This window comes from Canis lupus, chromosome 11 (genome assembly GCF_011100685.1).
Source record: "Canis lupus familiaris isolate Mischka breed German Shepherd chromosome 11, alternate assembly UU_Cfam_GSD_1.0, whole genome shotgun sequence".
Taxonomy (NCBI): Eukaryota; Metazoa; Chordata; class Mammalia; order Carnivora; family Canidae; genus Canis; species Canis lupus.
This window is the reverse complement of record NC_049232.1, coordinates 56009154-56027740: the sequence shown is the minus strand read 5'-3', so window position 1 is coordinate 56027740 and position 18587 is coordinate 56009154. Positions and strand designations below refer to the sequence as shown.

Here is an 18587-nt window from a genome sequence, read left to right as displayed (position 1 = left end):
CCCTAGTTCGTTTCCCAGAGTTAGGAGTCTCTCATGTTCTGTCTCCCTTTCTGATATTTCCCACTCATTTTTCTCCTTTCCCTTTTATTCCCTTACACTATTTTTTATATTCCCCAAATGAATGAGACCATATAATGTTTGTCCTTCTCCGATTGACTTATTTCACTCAGCATAATACCCTCCAGTTCCATCCACATTGAAGCAAATGGTGGGTATTTGTCGTTTCTAATGGCTGAGGAATATTTTTAACAATGGAAAGGGCATTTTGGGGAAATTGAAGAAATCAATGCGGACTGACCATTGGATGGTACTGAACTGCTCTTCATTCTCATGAGTGTGAGGATACCGTAATGCTATCGGGGAATGTTCTCAGGGGGTGCATCCTGGGCTGATGGGAATGAAGTGTCAACGTGTTTATAATTTCAAATGCATCAAAACCAAAAACTAATGTGTGTGTGTGTGTGTGTACATGTGTATACGTATGCATGTATGTATACATATGCATATATATGTGTATTTATATAGAGAGGAAAGCAGATACGGAAAATACTGAACAGTGAAGGGTATATGGTGTTCACTGTACTGTTTTTATCAACCTTTTTGTGGGTTTGAATACTTTCTCAATAAAAAGCTGTGAATGTGCGTGTGGGTGGGGTGGGGAGTGAGGGAGACTATATTTCTCCTAGTGGACAGTGAGGATGTATCCAGAAGTCCCTTTATAGATTTTTCTCTGTGTGATTGATACACTCATAAGTGCCTTTGTTTTCAGTTCTTAGGGATTGATTTCTTTCTTTTTGTTGATTAATTTTATTTTTAAAACATATGCAACATTTAGATGATTCTGCAGTCAAGAATATGCAATAAGCAGAGAATTTCTCAACCCCATACGGCATCCCTCTACTGTGTTCCATGCCTCTCCTGTAGATGGCCATTTTTCATTTATCCTTCCAGTGTTTCTCTTCCAAACATACATAAATGTGCTTTTCTTCCTCCTCCTCTTCTGTACTCAAAAAGGAAGGTACATACTGCATTTACTATCCCGCACCTTCCTTTTTCCCCCCTTAATTTTCCCAGAGCTGTTTTATCAGCATATAAAGACATTCCTTATTTTTTAACAGCTGCATAGCACTTCTTGATGTGGATGTTCTACAGTTTGCACAGCCCAGGCCTCTGTCAGTAGACACTGGGGTTGTTTCTAGTCTGTTGGAATAACCTGGGACCCCATGTCATATATGTGCCAGTGTGAAGTGGGGATGAATTCCTAGAAGTGGGATTTGTGGGTCAAGGGAATGCATCTGTAATTCTTCTAGAAAATAAGTATTTGCTGAATGAGAAAACTAATGAATGAACTTGATTAAGAAGAGCAGAAAGTAAAAGGCTGATCTCCAAATGGAGACGTGAAATAATCAGACTGAGTAACTGTCTTGAAGGAGGCTGGCTTCAGACCCCTCTGACGTTGTCTCCAAGGGCAGCCGTTTTCATTCCCTCAACCTAAAGAACGAATTCCTCCTCAGTTTGAGAAGCAAACACAGAACTGCAAAGTCATGAAAGGGTAGAGCTGAAATAAAAAGCCACCCAGTGCCATCTCCTTATTTTAACAGCAAGGAACCCCGGGGGCTGAGAGAAAGGTGGAGAAGAAACCCCAAATTCAGCTCAGTTCCATCCAAAGCAGTAAACACTACATGACATATCTGCTTGGGAACAAAGCATACTTGTTTGTAGGTTCTACCAAGAGTCAAGTGTCAAACTGTACTACGGAGAGCCCCCGAGATACCACATAAAGAGCACAGTGGTTCAGACCCCCGAGTGCAGGCCGTCATGGCGCCATCGCCTTCCACAGACTCTCAGTGTAAATGGGTTTTGTTTCCCATCTTTTGTGTTATTCTGGGGCATTCAAATGTAGTCATGATGATAAATTGGATCAGGTGGAGGCTTTGACTGGCTGTGTGCGTTCTGGCCGGTGATGTGGGTGGTCATGTTTGCTGAGGATAGCCTGACATTACATAACCGTGGCGTTGGTGGCATTCTGATTTGATTCTAAGCAGACAGCATGGAGCAGCAAATGAGTTTAGCCCAGTCCAGCTGTGGACTCGGGCTGTGAGCCTGGGCGAGTCCCTTGTCTTCTCTGGTCCGTGGTGTGTAAAACCAGGAGTCGGGCAAGTTCAGGATGGCAGATAAGTGAATGACGTCGCTGGCATCACTTCCCCATCCTGTGCCAGTTGCAGGCATGACTAATTGATCACCTGACGCTCTTCACTGACTTAACCCACGTCGTCAACCTGCTCGTGATGTCACACAGGCTCAAGCCTCTTTACCATCTCTGGTGTGGATGGTTACTTAGGATTGCCGGATAGAATCCAGGTGCCCGGTTAAATTTAAGTTTCAGGTAAATAAAGAATAATCATCTAGTACAAGTATATCCCCAATATTGCTAAACATGGCAACCCTCTTAGGGCATTTCTACTTATGCAGTTATTTCTCTTTTTAAAATGAGATTAACTTCTTTCATTTGAGAGATCTACTACCCTCTTTTTTTTTAATAATAAATTAATTTTTTATTGGTGTTCAATTTACCAACATACAGAATAACACCCAGTGCTCATCCCGTCAAGTGCCCCCCTCAGTGCCCGTCACCCATTCACCCCCACCCCCCGCCCTCCTCCCCTTCCACCACCCCTAGTTCATTTCCCAGAGTTAGGAGTCTTTATGTTCTGTCTCCCTTTCTGATATTTCCCACACATTTCTTCTACCTTCCCTTATATTCCCTTTCACTATTATTTATATTCCCCAAATGAATGAGAACATACAATGTTTGTCCTTCTCCGACTGACTTACTTCACTCAGCATAATACCCTCCAGTTCCATCCATGTCAAGCAAATGGTGGGTATTTGTCCTTTCTAATGGCTGAGGAATATTCCATTGTATACATAAACCACATCTTCTTTATCCACTCATCTTTTGATGGACACCGAGGCTCCTTCCACAGTTTGGCTATTGTGGACATTGCTGCTATAAACATCGGGGTGCAGGTGTCCCGGCGTTTCATTGCATCTGAATCTTTGGGGTAAATCCCCAACAGTGCAATTGCTGGGTCCTAGGGCAGGTCTATTTTTAACTCTTTGAGGAACCTCCACACAGTTTTCCAGAGTGGCTGCACCAGTTCACATTCCCACCAACATTTGTTACTACCCTCTTTGTGGCGCTTCTGACAATGCTCGTTCTCCAATGCTCAGATACAAGTCTAGCTCCTTCTGTATTGTTTAAATTCAGATTATGACTTAATTTAATGGCAAGTGATGGAGATTTGAGTAGGAGATTTTTATTTCTGAGGACTGTAGATTCTTGTATGACTCCTTAATGAACCTGCAATCCAGGGTTTCCCAGACCTCAAAGACCTTTGGGTATATACCACTTGTATTGTTAAATGATTATTTTCCTCTAAATACACTCATCCTTTTATTTAAATACCATGAATGGAAAATCAGTATAATTTTCTGAGATGTTGTAAATGTTAAAAAAAGAAAACACACCTATTAAGATATAAAATATTAATCTGGGGCTCAAGTAAAATCATCGGGTTTGCCTTCAGCAGTGCACATAGAACAGGACAAACTCATGCAAACCCCCTGCTGTATGGAAATCCCCTCCATGATCCTGATAGATAGATGATTCTTGAGCATCTCCTTGAATACTTCCAGTGATGGAGAACTGAGTACATTGCAAGATTTTGATTCATTCTTGAACATCTCACCGTTAAATATTTCTTCTGTATATTGATGCCTATCAAGCTCCTGGGAATAGTCATATATCGATCTTAGTTTGCTCTCTGGGGCCCCACACACTAAGTCTGCTCCCTTTGCATCCATTCATACATTCATTTATCAACAAATATTTGAATGCTTCTTCTGTGACAGCTTGAGTGGTTGTTATCTGACAGTCGCATTGAGGGAAGTAAGGATGTGCTTACAATACAGTGTGATGAGGTCTGGAGGGTGGGTGGGGGGATGGGGCGCACGTGACCTAGATGGAGATGTGTGTGTGGGTGATCAGGAAAGCCTCTTCATTAGGGGAACGAGAGAGGGCCTGATGTGCTCTGGGAAATAGGAGGCCAGAATGAGAGGGAGAGAAAGGAGGCTGACCAGTAGCAACGGTGAAGGGCGACCAGACCAGGTGGGTTTTGCAACCTTGCCTTCCATCAGCATAGGGCCTTATTTCCTATACATTTTCACAAGTTCTCATGTATTTTTTAAGAGCCTTGGAGAGTCAGTCTGGACAGAACTTATTCTGTCCATTTCACAGGCAAGGAAACTGAGGCCTAACATTGCTGGCAGACTTGCAGCTGCATCTTTATGTTCCATAGCACATATCCAGCTGGGCTCATTTCCTTGTGCCCCAGCTCCAGCCCCACTGGTTCAGGATGACTCAACTTAATTTTCCCAGTGCTGACCACGAAGCAAATCTCAGCAGTCTGGAGTCCAGAATTTTCCTGCTCCCTTCCTTGGTTATGGGAGGCATTAGCTCCCATTGGCTTAGGTGAACTGAACCTAAGATGACTCCTTCTTTTGGAGGCCTGATGTCCCTGGGATCCAGCCTTCTCACAGCAAGGGGAAAAACAGTGCTAGGAGAACTGAGGGATAGCAAGGAAGACTCCCTGGAGGAGGTGGCCATAAGCAGGCCTGGACGGATGAGTAGGAGCTGGCCCTGAAGAGATGAGAGGATCCAACAGACAAAAATCCTGCATCCTCTTTCACTGCAAGCATCAAGGTGGGCCCCAGCACACCTTTCTCCCCCTATAGATGTGATTTCAACCTATCCACTAATTAGAGGTGCTAAATTGACATGAAGAGACGTGATTTTTGCAGTGTGGTAATTAAAAGGCAGTTGGCTTCACAGCTGTGATCACACGAGAGCACTTCTTACCCATAAAGACATCAGCTGAAAGCAAAGTGCAAAGGAGCAGAGGAAGCCAAAGAGGATTCTAATGTAATTTGCTAATTTCCTACATTTGTCACCTGTACAGCTGTGAGAGAAAATGGAACATTTTAACCAGAAGTTTAAGAGAAAATTAAAGACATACATTCTAATTGTACACAATTAGACAAGCAATATAATGATTATTATTTTTTTAAATTAACAAGCCATTTTAAATTCACCTGATTAGGATTTGGAAGGCCTGATTTAGAATTATGTCCCTGACTGGTGACAGCCACGTTGCAGCTAGCAAACCCAGGCATTCACTGGAGCATCTCATCTGTGACATGGGTATACTCCTCTCCATTCTGCCTTCGTTGGGGTTAAGGTATTACTGAGGGAGAAAAGCTTTGTAAGTTAAAAGGTCTTTCATGAGGGTATGAAACACCATCGAATCCTGGTAAGATCTAAGTCTAGAAGTTGTGATCTGACATTAGCAATCATTCTACTCGGATCCTGAGATGGGGGTGAGGTAGATTAAATTAATCTCCTGGAATACAGAGAAGACAGATCCCAAAAGGTGAAGGAGGGTTCCTAAATTGCACAGTGGGTAGTGGAGCTGGCGTTCAGACCCAACCTATCCAAACTGAAAACGGAATTCCTACCCTTATGGACCATACTGCTTTCTCAACACTGTCTTGGTTTTACTGTGCTTCTATTTTGCTCCCATTTTTGGCTTAAAAAAAGGAAAGAAAGGATTTGAGGAAGTAATATTTGTTTTCCAACCTTCTTTACGTAAAATAGTGATAGAACTGTTTTGGTGGGGAATGAAGGAGTAAAACTCACAGGGTACCGCATAGCAAAAGGTTGTATCTAAAAGAGCAAAAAAGTAAATTACTTTACAATTTAATATTTACAAATAAATAAAAGCTATTTCTTAAACTAGGTGATGGGCAGTTCAGTATTGGTTTCATTATTACTCTTTAAGCTGAACATATTTTGTATACTTACACAGTTATATGTTGCTTATATATCATGATAAAAGTTTAAAAATCAATATATGAAGAATTTTCTCTTAAAGAGAATATATATATATATACATATATACATATATGTATATATATATATATACACATATAAGGTTTGTTTCATATAATTGAATTGGACCACCTGGAGAATCAAAAACATGACAAGTCAATGATTCAGTATTATTGATTCTTTTAAGAAGATCTTATTTTTTCTTCTCCTTTCTTTTAAATTGCCCTACTTGCTTTCTCGTCCTGTGCCAGGTACCTCCCTAAGAAACAGCCTTGCAGATCAGAGAGAGAACTGCGGGCCAAAACGAAAGTCCCAAGTTCAAACCCTAGTCTTGCTATTTGCTAACATGTGACTTTGACCAAGTCACTTAACCTCTCTGAGTTTCAGTTTTCTTATTTATAGAACGGGAGTAATAATGTCTACTCTGCCAGCATGGTGGATTTTTGTGGAGATCGAAGTTAGACTAAAGAAGTAAATATGTTTTAGTGGTTGTTGATTACAGAAAAGAGGCATAGCGGTCTGTGGAATGAGCAAAGGCTCATGCAGTTTCCCTGCTCTGCCTGTTGCTTGCTGTGTGACCAAGTGCAAGTGACTTGACCTCTCTGAGCCTCAGTCTCCTCATCTGAAAAGTGCAGATCATCATAGTGTCTACCTCGTAGAGGTGTTTTGCTCATTCAATGAGAAAGTGAATGCCGAGCCCTTAATGCAGTGTCTGCCCCTTGGCAGGTGCTCATCATACCATAACTTTAAGGAGTCTGATGATCTGAGCTCAAACCCCAGCTTTGCCCCTTACCAGCTGCATGGTCTCAGGCAGGTCACCCCAGCAGCTTGAGCCTCGGTTACTCCATGAGGAACAAAGACAAGCGATGCTTCCTCTCCCTCCCTCACAAATTGTTTTGAGCTCCCCAGAATATGGCATGAAAGTGGGTGGTGAAATCCGAGCTGCTGTGCACCTCTGAGTGATTAAAAACTAAAGCTCATCAACAGGAAGGAGACATGATTGTTCCCCAAGTGGTTCCAGCCCAGGATCTCTGACTGAAGAGGTTCCTTCCCAGCCTTACAGCAAGTCTCTGCACAACACTCCAGCAGGCTTTTTGTGGGAGCGGGACTTCAAGAACTCACCCCAGTGCCTGGGGTGAGTTCCTTTCCCCTGGCTAACTCAGAAAATGCTTTGCAGCCGCTCCACGTCACATCAATCTCACGGGCATCTGTGGAGAGGCACTCTGTGTCCAAACAGTTTTCCTCCAGGGCTTGGGTGCAGCAGCGACCTGGCGCAGGCCTGATGTGGGCCCGGGTTCCCAACGCACTCAGCCTAGCGCCTTTGTATACATCCTGGCACTGGCCACAAACAGGGTTTTGTCAGAAGCTTCCTGAGAAAGTTGCATTCCATTCATCTCGGCTGAAAGGGACCCGAGATGACAAATACTTCCCTCATTTAATTACAGAAACAGTCCACAAACCCATGGAAAAAGATTAAACCAAGCAGAGAAAAGAGCAAGCCTCCATCATATTTTGCCCTCCTTGCTTCTGGCCGGAGTTTCCCACCTAGGATCTAGCGATGGGGGCCACCCCTGGTTGTATTTCCCACCTGAAATGTGCCGTAGCTCCACAGAAAAGTTAAAGTCAGAGGCCCCAAACCATGGAGAGAATGAATTGCATTTAGGCAAGAATTCATCAGTGGCTTGGAATTTAATAAAGATTCCGAAGTTGGGAGGTGTATTTACATTTTTCATCTGGGCTTACATCTGCAAAGAGAAGTGAGACACAAAGGCAATTATCTGAATAAATCAGAGCAAATGAAACATGTACCCACACCAGGCTAACAGACTTCTTCATCATTTTCCTCAGTTGTTGGAGAGAAAAGCAGAATTGTGTGGTTGCAAGGAACCTTTGAAATCCATTGTCCATCATAGTCAAGAGGTCAGAAAACAGATAACCTAGAAGAAATGATGTCCATGTTCTCACAGTCACAGAGACAGGTAATAAGCCCGGTTTCCCAACTCCCTAAAGTGGCCTTGTAGTGGCCTCTGTTTAATGTTAAAGTGACTTGTTCAATATGCAGACCCTAAACTCACAAAATATTTCATGCCAGGCTGGAACTCCCCACCTGGGGAGAGATGCTGATGATTCTCTCCCCATCCCATGGTGCTGGTTAAAATAAGTCCCCCAGAATCTCCCAGGACCAGCCATGCCCACCATGGGAACTTGCTCTGTGTGAGAGACTCTGGAAGCCTTGGAATCAGCTGCCTTGCCGCTGGACTACTGGGTCTCAGAAGAAGAAGTAAGACCCGGATTATTGCCCCATCTCATTTGGGACTGGCAGTTCAGAGCTGGTTGAAGAAAGAGAACCAGATATGAAGTTAAAAGGCCAGTTTCATCATTCCTGTACTGACCTCACAAACTACATCACCTTTCTCTTCCATGGTTTCTTCAGCTCTGAAATGGATGGTTATTTCTACCTCAAAGAACCGAGCGTCTCTAAGACCAACTGACATTCTACATGTGTGGCAGCTTCAATGATTATAAAGTAGATGGAACTGGATTGATAAAATCCTACAAAGCTTTGCCTCCTGGCACTCTGAACACTGCCTCATAAAATAATAATTGTTCTGAAAAATAATAGACTTTTCCCTCTCTCCTCCACCATCTGAGTGAGAGCCCCAGTTACCAATCACAGAATCTGGACAGCTACACCTCTACTCACAGTTGCTGATCTTAGAAGCAACCAAGATGCTTTATCCTCTTCATTTATACCTATCTTTGTAAATTCAAACAGAGCTATAAATTCCTAGGAAAAACTGGATAGGAAGAAGACAGGAGAACACTAAGGGTACACATTACATCCTGGGAAGCAGAAACCTCCAAGTAAAGTTTTATGGGCAAGAAAGAAAAACCCTGACAGCAACACATGATGGAAATTTAATGTACAGTGTTGATTCACAGTATCAGAAAATTAGGCACAGAGGGCCAAGATGTCACCTCATTAATGTAGAACAGCAAATAGTGAGCACCTCCTGGACACTAAAGACTATGCTCAAATATTTATTTTCCACTTTTCTGGGTTAAATATTCAATTATAATGTCTAAAGACAGAAAACAGGGCCACGGGCAGTCCATGTGTTGTGGTATTTGATAAGCCATGTCTGAAAAGACCTGCCTTGCTTTTGACAGTGAGTATTTTGGAAACACCTAACATTCAGCCTTTGAAAAAGTATTGTTAAAAATAATTGAAGGTGCATAATACCCAGAAGAAGCAGAGGAAGAGTCCACCTCTGAAAATGATCTATTACAGAATAGAGAAGAAAATTCTAGAAAAAACATTTAACATCCTCAATCACATGCAGAAAATATATGGTCTCGATGAATAAGCCTGAGATAAGATGACAGGGTAAAAAAGAAGTGTGATCATAAGAAAAACTTTTAGGAAATGGAAAATCTCAATAACACAATAAAAATATATTAGAGACAGTAAAACTTAAAAGTGAGGCTGTTGAAAAGCAGATTAGCAAACTCATAGAATGAAGAACCTAAGAGGCTAAATGGTTTACATACAGCTGTTCAACCACATTACAGCCAAAGGGCTGCAAAGTCCAATAATAATGAAGTGCCACCATATCCCAGAAAGATTAACAGATAATACCAAAGATTGGCTAGGATATGAGGAAATGAGAACCCTTGTGCCTTGCTGCTGGGACTATGGATAACCCAGCCACTTTACAAGAAATTAGCAAAACTAAATATGCATGTACTTCATAGCAAAAGATATGGAATAAAATGAGATGCTCTTGTAGGATATAGAGGTGAAGTAATGGAAAAAAAATATGATCAATATGGAAGTAAAGAATGAGAAGACAATATCTAAATAATCAGACTTTCTGGAGGAAAGACAAGAATATATATATATATATATACACATATATATTCAATATAAGATTACATATAATACTACATTTATATTATATATACATATATTTTTTTTCTTGGTTGGAAAAGCTTGAATGTATAGATTGAAGGACTCCCAGTGTCTCAGATAAAATCAGAGTGCCACGCCAAGATCTATCTTGGCAAATTTTTTGAAATCTAAGGGGAGAAGTGTAGCCCAGGAATTTCATACCCAGCTAAATTCTACTGTGTGTCAAGTCAGCAGGGTGTCATCCTCAGCATGATTTCAACCACTTACCCTTCTTCAGAATATCAGAAGATACTCCAGCAGTTTGAGACAAGAAGCAAGATTAATATATCTAGAATGGAGAGGAGTAGACATACAGTCTGAGTACTAAAGAGAACAAGAGGAAACAAATAGGAAGCATACAAAGAGAGTAAGACTGCCAGGGCGCCTGGGTGGCTCAGTTGGTTAAGTGTCTGACTCTTGATTTCGACTCAGGTCGTGATCTCAGGGTCATGAGATGGAGCCCTGTGTCAGGCTCTGGGCTGGGCATGGAGCCTGCTTAAGAGTCTCTCTCTATATATATCCCTCCCCCACTGCATCCTCTCTCTCCCTCTTTCTCTTTCTTAAAAAAAAAAAAAAAAAAGCAAAAAAAAAAAATAAGACTGATAACAAGATAAGTGCAAGATCAAGTATTTACAGCAATAAGCTTACATATTTTAAAATCCATGTGCTCTTTTCAAGAAATAGACTTTAAAACAATCTTAATAGAATGCAAAGAAAAGGAGGATCAGATTTATGACACAAATGCAAGCAGAAATAAAGGTTTCAATATTAATATCAAGCATGATATAATATAAATCAAACAGTAATAAAATGACAAAAAAGTAATAAAATGACAGGAGGTTTTTTTTACCTTGATAAATATTTTAATTCTCAGTTCATGTAATGATTATTAAGTGCCTGCTATTTGCAACTATATACATTGCTAAAAAATAAAGATATAATTTTAATGAACATTTATGCTCAGAACAACATAAAATCAAAGCATAGAAAACAAAAATTGTTGAAATACTTAGAGTAATTGTCACAGATGATAGAGAAAAATTTAACAAGTCTTCCAGTCTTTGACAGATCAAGTAAACAGAAATACAGAACATATGATAATAAGTTACTTTGGTTGATTATACCTGTTATACATAAGAAATCTGATAAAGACTTTTATAATTTACAACTTGAGACTGCATTCTCTTTTCCAGCCACTGTGGAACTTTTACAAAAATTGATTGTAGAATAGGCCACAAAGAAAAGTCTCAATAAATTCCAAAAGCAGGCACTATACATGCCAAATTCTCAAAACAATGCAATAAAACCAGAAATGATAACAAAACTGTAAAATAAGTTTAAAAGTACTCTCTGAAATAAATCTTTGGTTAGGGATTAAGCCAGAGCCTCAGTAACTCAGAGCCTCAATCGTAGTGTGTTTGGGAACAAACTTGGTTGTGTAAAATAAGGAAGGAGAGCCCAGAAAGGGTGGGCATTGCATTGAGGGCCATTAAAGCAGCAGGCCTGGTCTTTCCAGATGCTGAGTGACAGCCACTATGCCAGTGGACAGCCATCAAGGGGAGAAAGAGCACTGGTGTTGGAGTCCTGTAGACCCAAATTGGAGTCCCGCTTCTACCTCTTAGCGATGAATATCTCAGTATCTCCCATTTCTAGCGCGCTTCTTCAAAACTCAGGATGTTGAGCTGTATTTGTGGTTCTCAGCCCTCCCTGGGCATCATAATCACCTGCGAAGTTTTTTTTAATAATACTGATGCCTAGTAGTCCTGGGCCCAGAGATTGATTCAGTTGGTTTGGTGTGGGACCAATGCATCATATATTTTTTAAATCTCCCCAAGTAATGCTACTGTGCAGCCAGGGTAGGCAACACCAGAGCTAGGTGAATTCTCAGGTTCCCCCAGTTCTGAAATTCAGCAGCGCTGCTAGGCACCTGCAGCCTTTACCCATAGAAGAAAGTTTTAGGAGGCTAAAGCCAGAGGCACGGTGATGCAGAGCAATCTAATCAAAGTGAGCATTATCTCAAATGGGGCAGAAAATGCCAGTGCCAGTTAATATTTTGCACCCAACATGATTTAGACTGGGGGCATATATTGTATTCCAGGCCTATTGTAAACACAATGGGCCATTTATTCACTGAACAGTAACCACTGTAATTACCTACAGGGCAAACATATGAGGTTGTTCAAGCAACAATTAATTGTGGACCTGGACCTGATGGGACAATAGCGATAAAGTATCAACCAGAGTGTGATTCAGAAACCACATTAGAAAACCAATATTTCCCAAATTGTGTTAGATAAGCATTTGGGGGGATGTGATGACAGATACACCATCCCAGGTACTGAAGAGTTACTCCCTGATTTTTTTTAATAGCTCCTTCTTACCGTGGTAGCCGTGGGAGGCTTGAAGTGTTTTTAATTCTGAGAGAGGAATCACAGATGCTGCGTTCACGGGGACAATAGAGAGCATCTATCTCTTGTGCTCACTCTGGGACCCAAATATGACTTGCAGGCAGGGGTGCTGACCTTGTTTGAGTTATAGGACCCTCTAGATGAATCTGATTGGAAGCTGAGGATCCTCTTCTCAGAAAAATGTGCATGTCAGTGTGCACATACCCACACAACTCTTTCATATAATTGTTGGGGAGCTCAGGGACACCTTGGAGCTCCTCTGTATTCTCACTGGGTCATGCCCCTAGTGAGCATCCTCCATTTGCATACCTCCAGACACAGGGATCTCACTACTTGAATTGCTGGACAACTCTGAATGCTGGTGTTCCTCAGTGTGTCCAGCTGAGATTTTCCTCTCTGTATGTTCTTCTTCCCATTGGTCCTTATTGTACTCAGAATTTTTCTAAACAGTCATTCTGCCCTTGGCCTTTAACAGTCTTGGGATGATGTCCTTCTGTCCATGATGATCTTAGAAGTTGGCTCCTCCAGGTACCCTCCAGCTCCGAGTGACAGCTGATAGGATATTTTGTGTTCATCTCCAACAGATGGGATGTGTTGAGGTTGCTGATCAAACCCAAGAGATGTAGGAATCCTAGATAGTAGCTGTTTACCCTCTGAGCCAGACCAGGAAAAGGGACAGGGTCTCTGCTACCCCACTCTGTGTAAGTCCTAGGGAGGAAAAGAAGGAGCACTTTCTCAGGTGACAGGAGAGGCAGTAAAAGCATCTTCAGGTGGGGCCTGATCTTATTTCTCTGGATGCTGAAATTGGACTCTGGGATGTATTAGATCTAGAGCTGCAGCTGGGAGCAAGGGCTTAAGGTGAAAGCCGGTGGCAAGAGCATGAGCTTGCCTCAGCTGTGCCCTCTTTGGATCAGGGATGTACATTGAAACAAAAGAAGGAAGGAAAAAGAAGGAGAGAGGGAAGAGGAAAGAAGAGAGCAACAGAGGGAAGGAGGGAGGGGGTTAGGCAGACTGAAAGAAACCATGGAGGAATTATTTAATAATCTCAGTGAGGGAAAATCCTTTCCAAATATGACCCAAAGCTTGAGGACATAAAAGGGAAAAAAATTGATAAATTCAACCACATTAAAAAAAAAGTCTCTATGGCATGAGACACTATAAGAAACATGAAAAGAAAAAGTACAAACTGCAGGAGAGGGGGTGGTGAAATGAGCAACTTCTATTGCAAAGGGCTAGTTTCGTTAATGTAAAAGATCACTTCTACCAGCTGATAAGAAAAAGACTAAGAGTCAAATTGGAAAATGGGTAAAGAATGTGAACGGTTTCCAGAACAAACTGCAAAGTGCTCTTGAGCATAGGAAGAGGTACTCAACCTCACTTATAATAAGGTAAATGCAAATTAGAAGTGCAACCAGATACTGAGCTTCCACTGGCACACAGCAGAGATCAAAAAGTGTGATAAGCACCTTCTGTGGGTGAAGCCGGGGGACAGGGAGAGCAGAGATCAGAGGAGAAGCTACAGAGGAGGTGACATTTAAGCGGGGCCTTGGAGGACAGATCATTAAAATCCAATTTAGCAACTTACTGGCACTTAAAAGAAAAAGAAGGAATAATGAAGGGGAAGATAGACACAGATTTGACTACTGAGTATAAATTAAAACACACACACAATGGCAGAGCAAACAAACGGAGAAATTCGCAGTAACTGCAGTAGTCTGAGTTCGGATGCTGTACGTACAAAAGTCTTCGTTAAACTCAGTAATAGAAGCATTAGAATACCAGTCAAAAATAAACAAAGACCATGACAAAGCAACTCCTAAAATAGAACATACTACTAGTTAACAGTCCCATGGAAATAAGCTCAGCATTATGCATAACCCATGAATGCAATAGGAATCATTTATTTTTTAATGATAAATCAGTATAAGATTATATGGAAAACGGTTTAATTTCTCTCTGTTGATAAGACTGTGGTGTGGTGAAATTGGCCGTCTAATTATACCTGGCTAGTAGGTGTATAAATTGGCGTAATTTGGGGGCGGCAGTGGCGGGGGGATAAGTATTAAGTCTTTAAAAGCTCATCTCCTTTATGTGGGAAATTTTGTATCATGGACTCTATCCTACAGAAATAGCCTAAACTGTGGAAAAAAGATGCTCTGCACAAAGATGCTTGTAGAATAACATGACAATAACGACAAATTGCAAACAGTCTAAATGTCCCCAAATTAGAGATGATTCAGTAAATTATGGTATGTTCATATGCTGGAGTATTATGCAGCTATTAAAATGTTTGCAAGGAGTTTTTTAACAAGATGGTTTCAAGGCTTGTAGGATAATGGTAAGAGGGAGCGGGGGTTCAATCGTGTACGTAAAATGATCTCAAAAATCTCTTTTTTAAAAAAATCACTGTGTGGGGTGCCTGGGTGGCTCAATAGGTAAAGTGCCTTCAGCTGAGGTCATGATCCTGGGATCCTGGGATCCAGCCCTGCCCTGAGGCGTTGGGCTCTCTGCTCAGCGGGGAGTCTGCTTCTGCCCCTCCTCCTCTGCACCTGCTCTCTCATTCTCTCTCAGGTAAATAAATGGAATCTTAAAAAAAAAAAAAAAAATCACTATTTATGGAAAAAGGACCAGGAGGAAATAAACTACCTTGATGGCTCATTGTCAAGGAATAAATTATTGGTCCTCTTTTGTTTTTCATTCTTTCTCCTTATTTTGCATTTTTTTTTTTTAAAAAAAAAACCTCCTCTTCAATCATAATGTGTCACTTTCACAAATGTCTTGCCCCACGTGTTGGGCCCCCACATCAGGGTCTCTGTTCCGTTTCGAATGGTCCTGGGCACCCAGCCGTGAAGCCCACCAGTAAAGGTGATGTCTCTTTTGTGTTTTCCAGCTTTCCTTTGCTGCCACCACGCCCGTCCTAGCTGATAAGAAAAAATACCCTTATTTCTTTCGGACCGTGCCATCAGATAATGCGGTGAACCCAGCCATCCTGAAGCTGCTCAAGCATTACCAGTGGAAGCGAGTGGGCACGCTGACCCAAGACGTGCAGAGGTTCTCTGAGGTATGTGTGCCGAGGGCGTGTTCACACTTACCTGTCAACTCTTGTCTCCTGCCAGCGGGCAAGGTGGCCTCATCGGGGATGGCTAATGTCACAGGGCTTTTAAGCAAGCTTTTACTGGCAGGCTCAGAGCTGTTTCACCGCCGACGAAACGGAGCTAGTGGCTGAGGAATTTGCACACGGGACAGGTGAACACTTCTATCCTAGATGGCTCAGGAGGGAGACCTTCCCTTCTGTCATGCCTCTCGGCTAAATTGTGCGGTGGATTCCCTGGAGACCCCTCGTCCTCGTCACTGATGCCGAGTGACCACCTAAAATCATGATGTGCCCCCAAGCGCGTTGCTATTGTGAGGGGAGTTTGGGGAGGGGCCGGCTTGGAACGAAGGCTCCTGGGTCACTGTGGATTGGTGGGTTTGTTTGGGCTTTTATTTGGTTGTTTATTTTAATGGCTTACACACATACATCATACGTGGTGTTTCAGGGTTTTGTTGTTGTTTTTTTTTGCTTTTGCCCCCCCCAAAAAAAGCTGAGTATAGATGGTAAAAAAACAAAAGCGTTGATTTGCTCAGTTCCCCCCAAATCCCACTTTCTCTCCCAAGTGAACCCCGGCTTTCAGTTTACTGTTCATCTACCCAGAACTTTTTCCATATGTTTGTTTAGACTCAGATGGCTTCATACTATGTATTTTGGTTTTCTCACTTTGCTACGGATCTTAGAGGGCTTGATTGACCTCATTCCTATTCATGGGCCCTGGTGTTCTATCGGACCGATAGGTGGTAACTTACTGTGTGCAGCTTTTTCATATCACAGCCATCATCTTCTGTCTCGGCATGCATCTTCTCAGTAGATTTCTAGAAGTGGAATTATTGTATTGAGTCTTTATGATATTGCAACAAACCGACCTCCAGGAAGGCTGTTCGGATTCCTGGTCTCACCAACTGTGTTTGAAAAACCCCCATTTCCACACTTCTTTGCTAACAGGGGATATTAGCAAATGTTTAAGAAGTTTTCCCTACGTAGATGAGGGCAAATTGATCTCGTGCCTTTTCCCCCATTCTCCCTGGAGCTCCTACTTTCCTTTTTTTCTCCCACATGTGCTCTGGATACTCAGTGTCCCAGCAAGGCAAGCTATTCCACCTATGCTTAGCAGCCCAAGAGGAGACACTGTGAGCTGCGTGGGTGGAGGGGATGTGTGAGGCAGGTGTCTGGATGGACCTCAGCGGGAGGAGTCTCAGAGGACTGGCCCTTTGTGGCAGTGGGGGTGGGGGAGGGTGTGTGTCCAGGAAGGTGGGTGCAGAGCAGGGTTGGCAATCACCAGACCTGTTCCCACTGCAGCCCCACACTTACTCTCTGAGGCTTTGCCCCACCTCTCTCGTGGGAAGGAGAGCACACTCCCTGCATTGGCTGTGGGACCTTGGAGAAGTCACCTCACTTCTCTGAGCTGTGGTTTCCTCCCCTATAAAATGAGGGCAGTAGCCCTTCCCATGCCTTCCCCGTAGTTCTTGCCAAAATCAGCCATGGATTTGAAAGAGCGTTGTAAATTAGAAAGTTCATGCACAGAGAGGGGTGTTTTTGGAGGTGCTTGAAAGGAGAAGTGTTCAGCCCTATGGTCTGTGATTATCCAGACAAGGCAGGCTTTCCCCAGGCAAGGCTGGTCCTCGTCTTCCCACCTCTCCGTTTCTCAGTCCTTAGGGAGAGGCCGTGGGAGTGACTCATTGCCAAACACTGTGGAGGCTTTGGCTGGAAGATTGCCTTCTTTACAGCAGTGACCAGTGCTCTAAGATGAGTGTCAAACAGGTAGATGGTGAGGGTGGGGATGCCCAGTCCTGTGGCCCTATTGACATGGGGCTCTGCAGCCATGTGGAGAGACCTGCTTGTTTCCATCAGTCTTGGCTGTCAGAGCGTGAGGGGTCTTTAGGGCCCAACCCGCTCATAGTGTGGAAGTGAAAACTGAAGCCCAGAGAGGGGAAGAGACAAAGTTCTGGGTTTCAAAGCACCTCTGAAGTCATGAAGGATTGTTCACAGAGAACTCGGGACTGAACCCCGGGATCCTGACTCCCAGCGCAGGCTTCCCATTGCTCCTTCTTTCCATCCATAACTTCCTGTTGTCACATAGGAACTGCTTGCAACTTGGGAGGTTTGAAATACCCCCAAGCCCTGGTTTATTTTTTTTAAAAGATGTTATTTATTTATTCATGATAGGCAGAGAGAGAGAGAGAGAGAGAGAGCCAGAGGCACAGGCAGAGTGAAAAGCAGGCTCCATGCAAGGAGCCCGATGTGGGACTCGATCCCCAGACTCCAGGATCAGGCCCTGGGCCGAAGGCAGGCACTAACCCACTGAGCCACCCAGGGATCCCCAAGCCCTGGTTTAAAGAAGATAAATCATTAGTCCTGACTTGATCAAGTGCTTTATAGATTCCCAAACACTCTAGCAGCCAACAGCCTGGTAGGAAGGGGTTATGCACCTGTTTTACAGCTAAGGAAACCGAGGTTTGCAGACGGCGATGGGCCTCTTCCTCCACGGCATATGCTGATAAAGGGCCCACCCAAGGCTGCCTGCCTGACCCTGCACTGCTTTCCCGGTCATGCTGTCCTCACTGGGGTCAGGTATTGGCAGTTTGGGAGCACATCTCCATCCCTACACGGCTGTGTTAGGGCCCTCAGCTGTGGTTTCAGGGCATCTCAGTGGGAGACCTCTTCTCTGAGGACAGGATGTTGCTTGGTGGTGTTGCTGGCAAGGACCCCTCTCGATTTAAATCTCTCAGCCCAGCTGACTCCTCTGTGTGCCCAAGGGTTTTGGCACCCCGCTCCCGATGTCTGGGCTGCATCGCTGGAGTGCAGGCTCTGGAAGCTCGCCAGGGGCTAACAGCTTTTCATGAGTGCAAGGGAAACTGGATTCCTTTTATGAAATTGGTCGATCAGCAACGTCAAGCACTTCTGTTCCAAACTGGTGCGCTGGAAGGATTGTCCAATGAAAATAGTCCTGATGTTGGGAGGAGCTGGGAGGGAAAGCTTAATCCCAGAAGCTTATTACATTGGGACTGCAAGGGGTGCCAGCCCACCTCGGGGCCAGCTGCTCCTGTGGGGCCCAGCTCATGACCAGGGCCCAGAGGCTCCCTAGGACTTGGATCAGATGGGCCACTCTCCAGACTCCACTTTGCGGAGCAGGGGCTCCATGGGCCCAGACAATTTCCTTCACCTTGTTGACTTGGATGTATA

At 43.3% G+C, this 18587-nt stretch overlaps 1 protein-coding gene across 2 annotated transcripts in view; it reads left to right on the top strand.

Annotated features, from left to right (window-relative positions):
- GABBR2 (gamma-aminobutyric acid type B receptor subunit 2) overlaps positions 1 to 18587 on the top strand; it is a 348748-nt gene that overhangs the window by 125328 nt on the left and 204833 nt on the right. For both annotated transcript variants that reach the window (XR_005367035.1, XM_038552916.1), the window contains exon 3: positions 15201 to 15371. Coding sequence is in view for 1 of the 2 variants with exons in the window: in XM_038552916.1 (XP_038408844.1) it covers positions 15201 to 15371 (171 nt within the window). In the remaining variant the exon portion in view is untranslated. The remainder of the gene's footprint in view (positions 1 to 15200; positions 15372 to 18587) is intronic.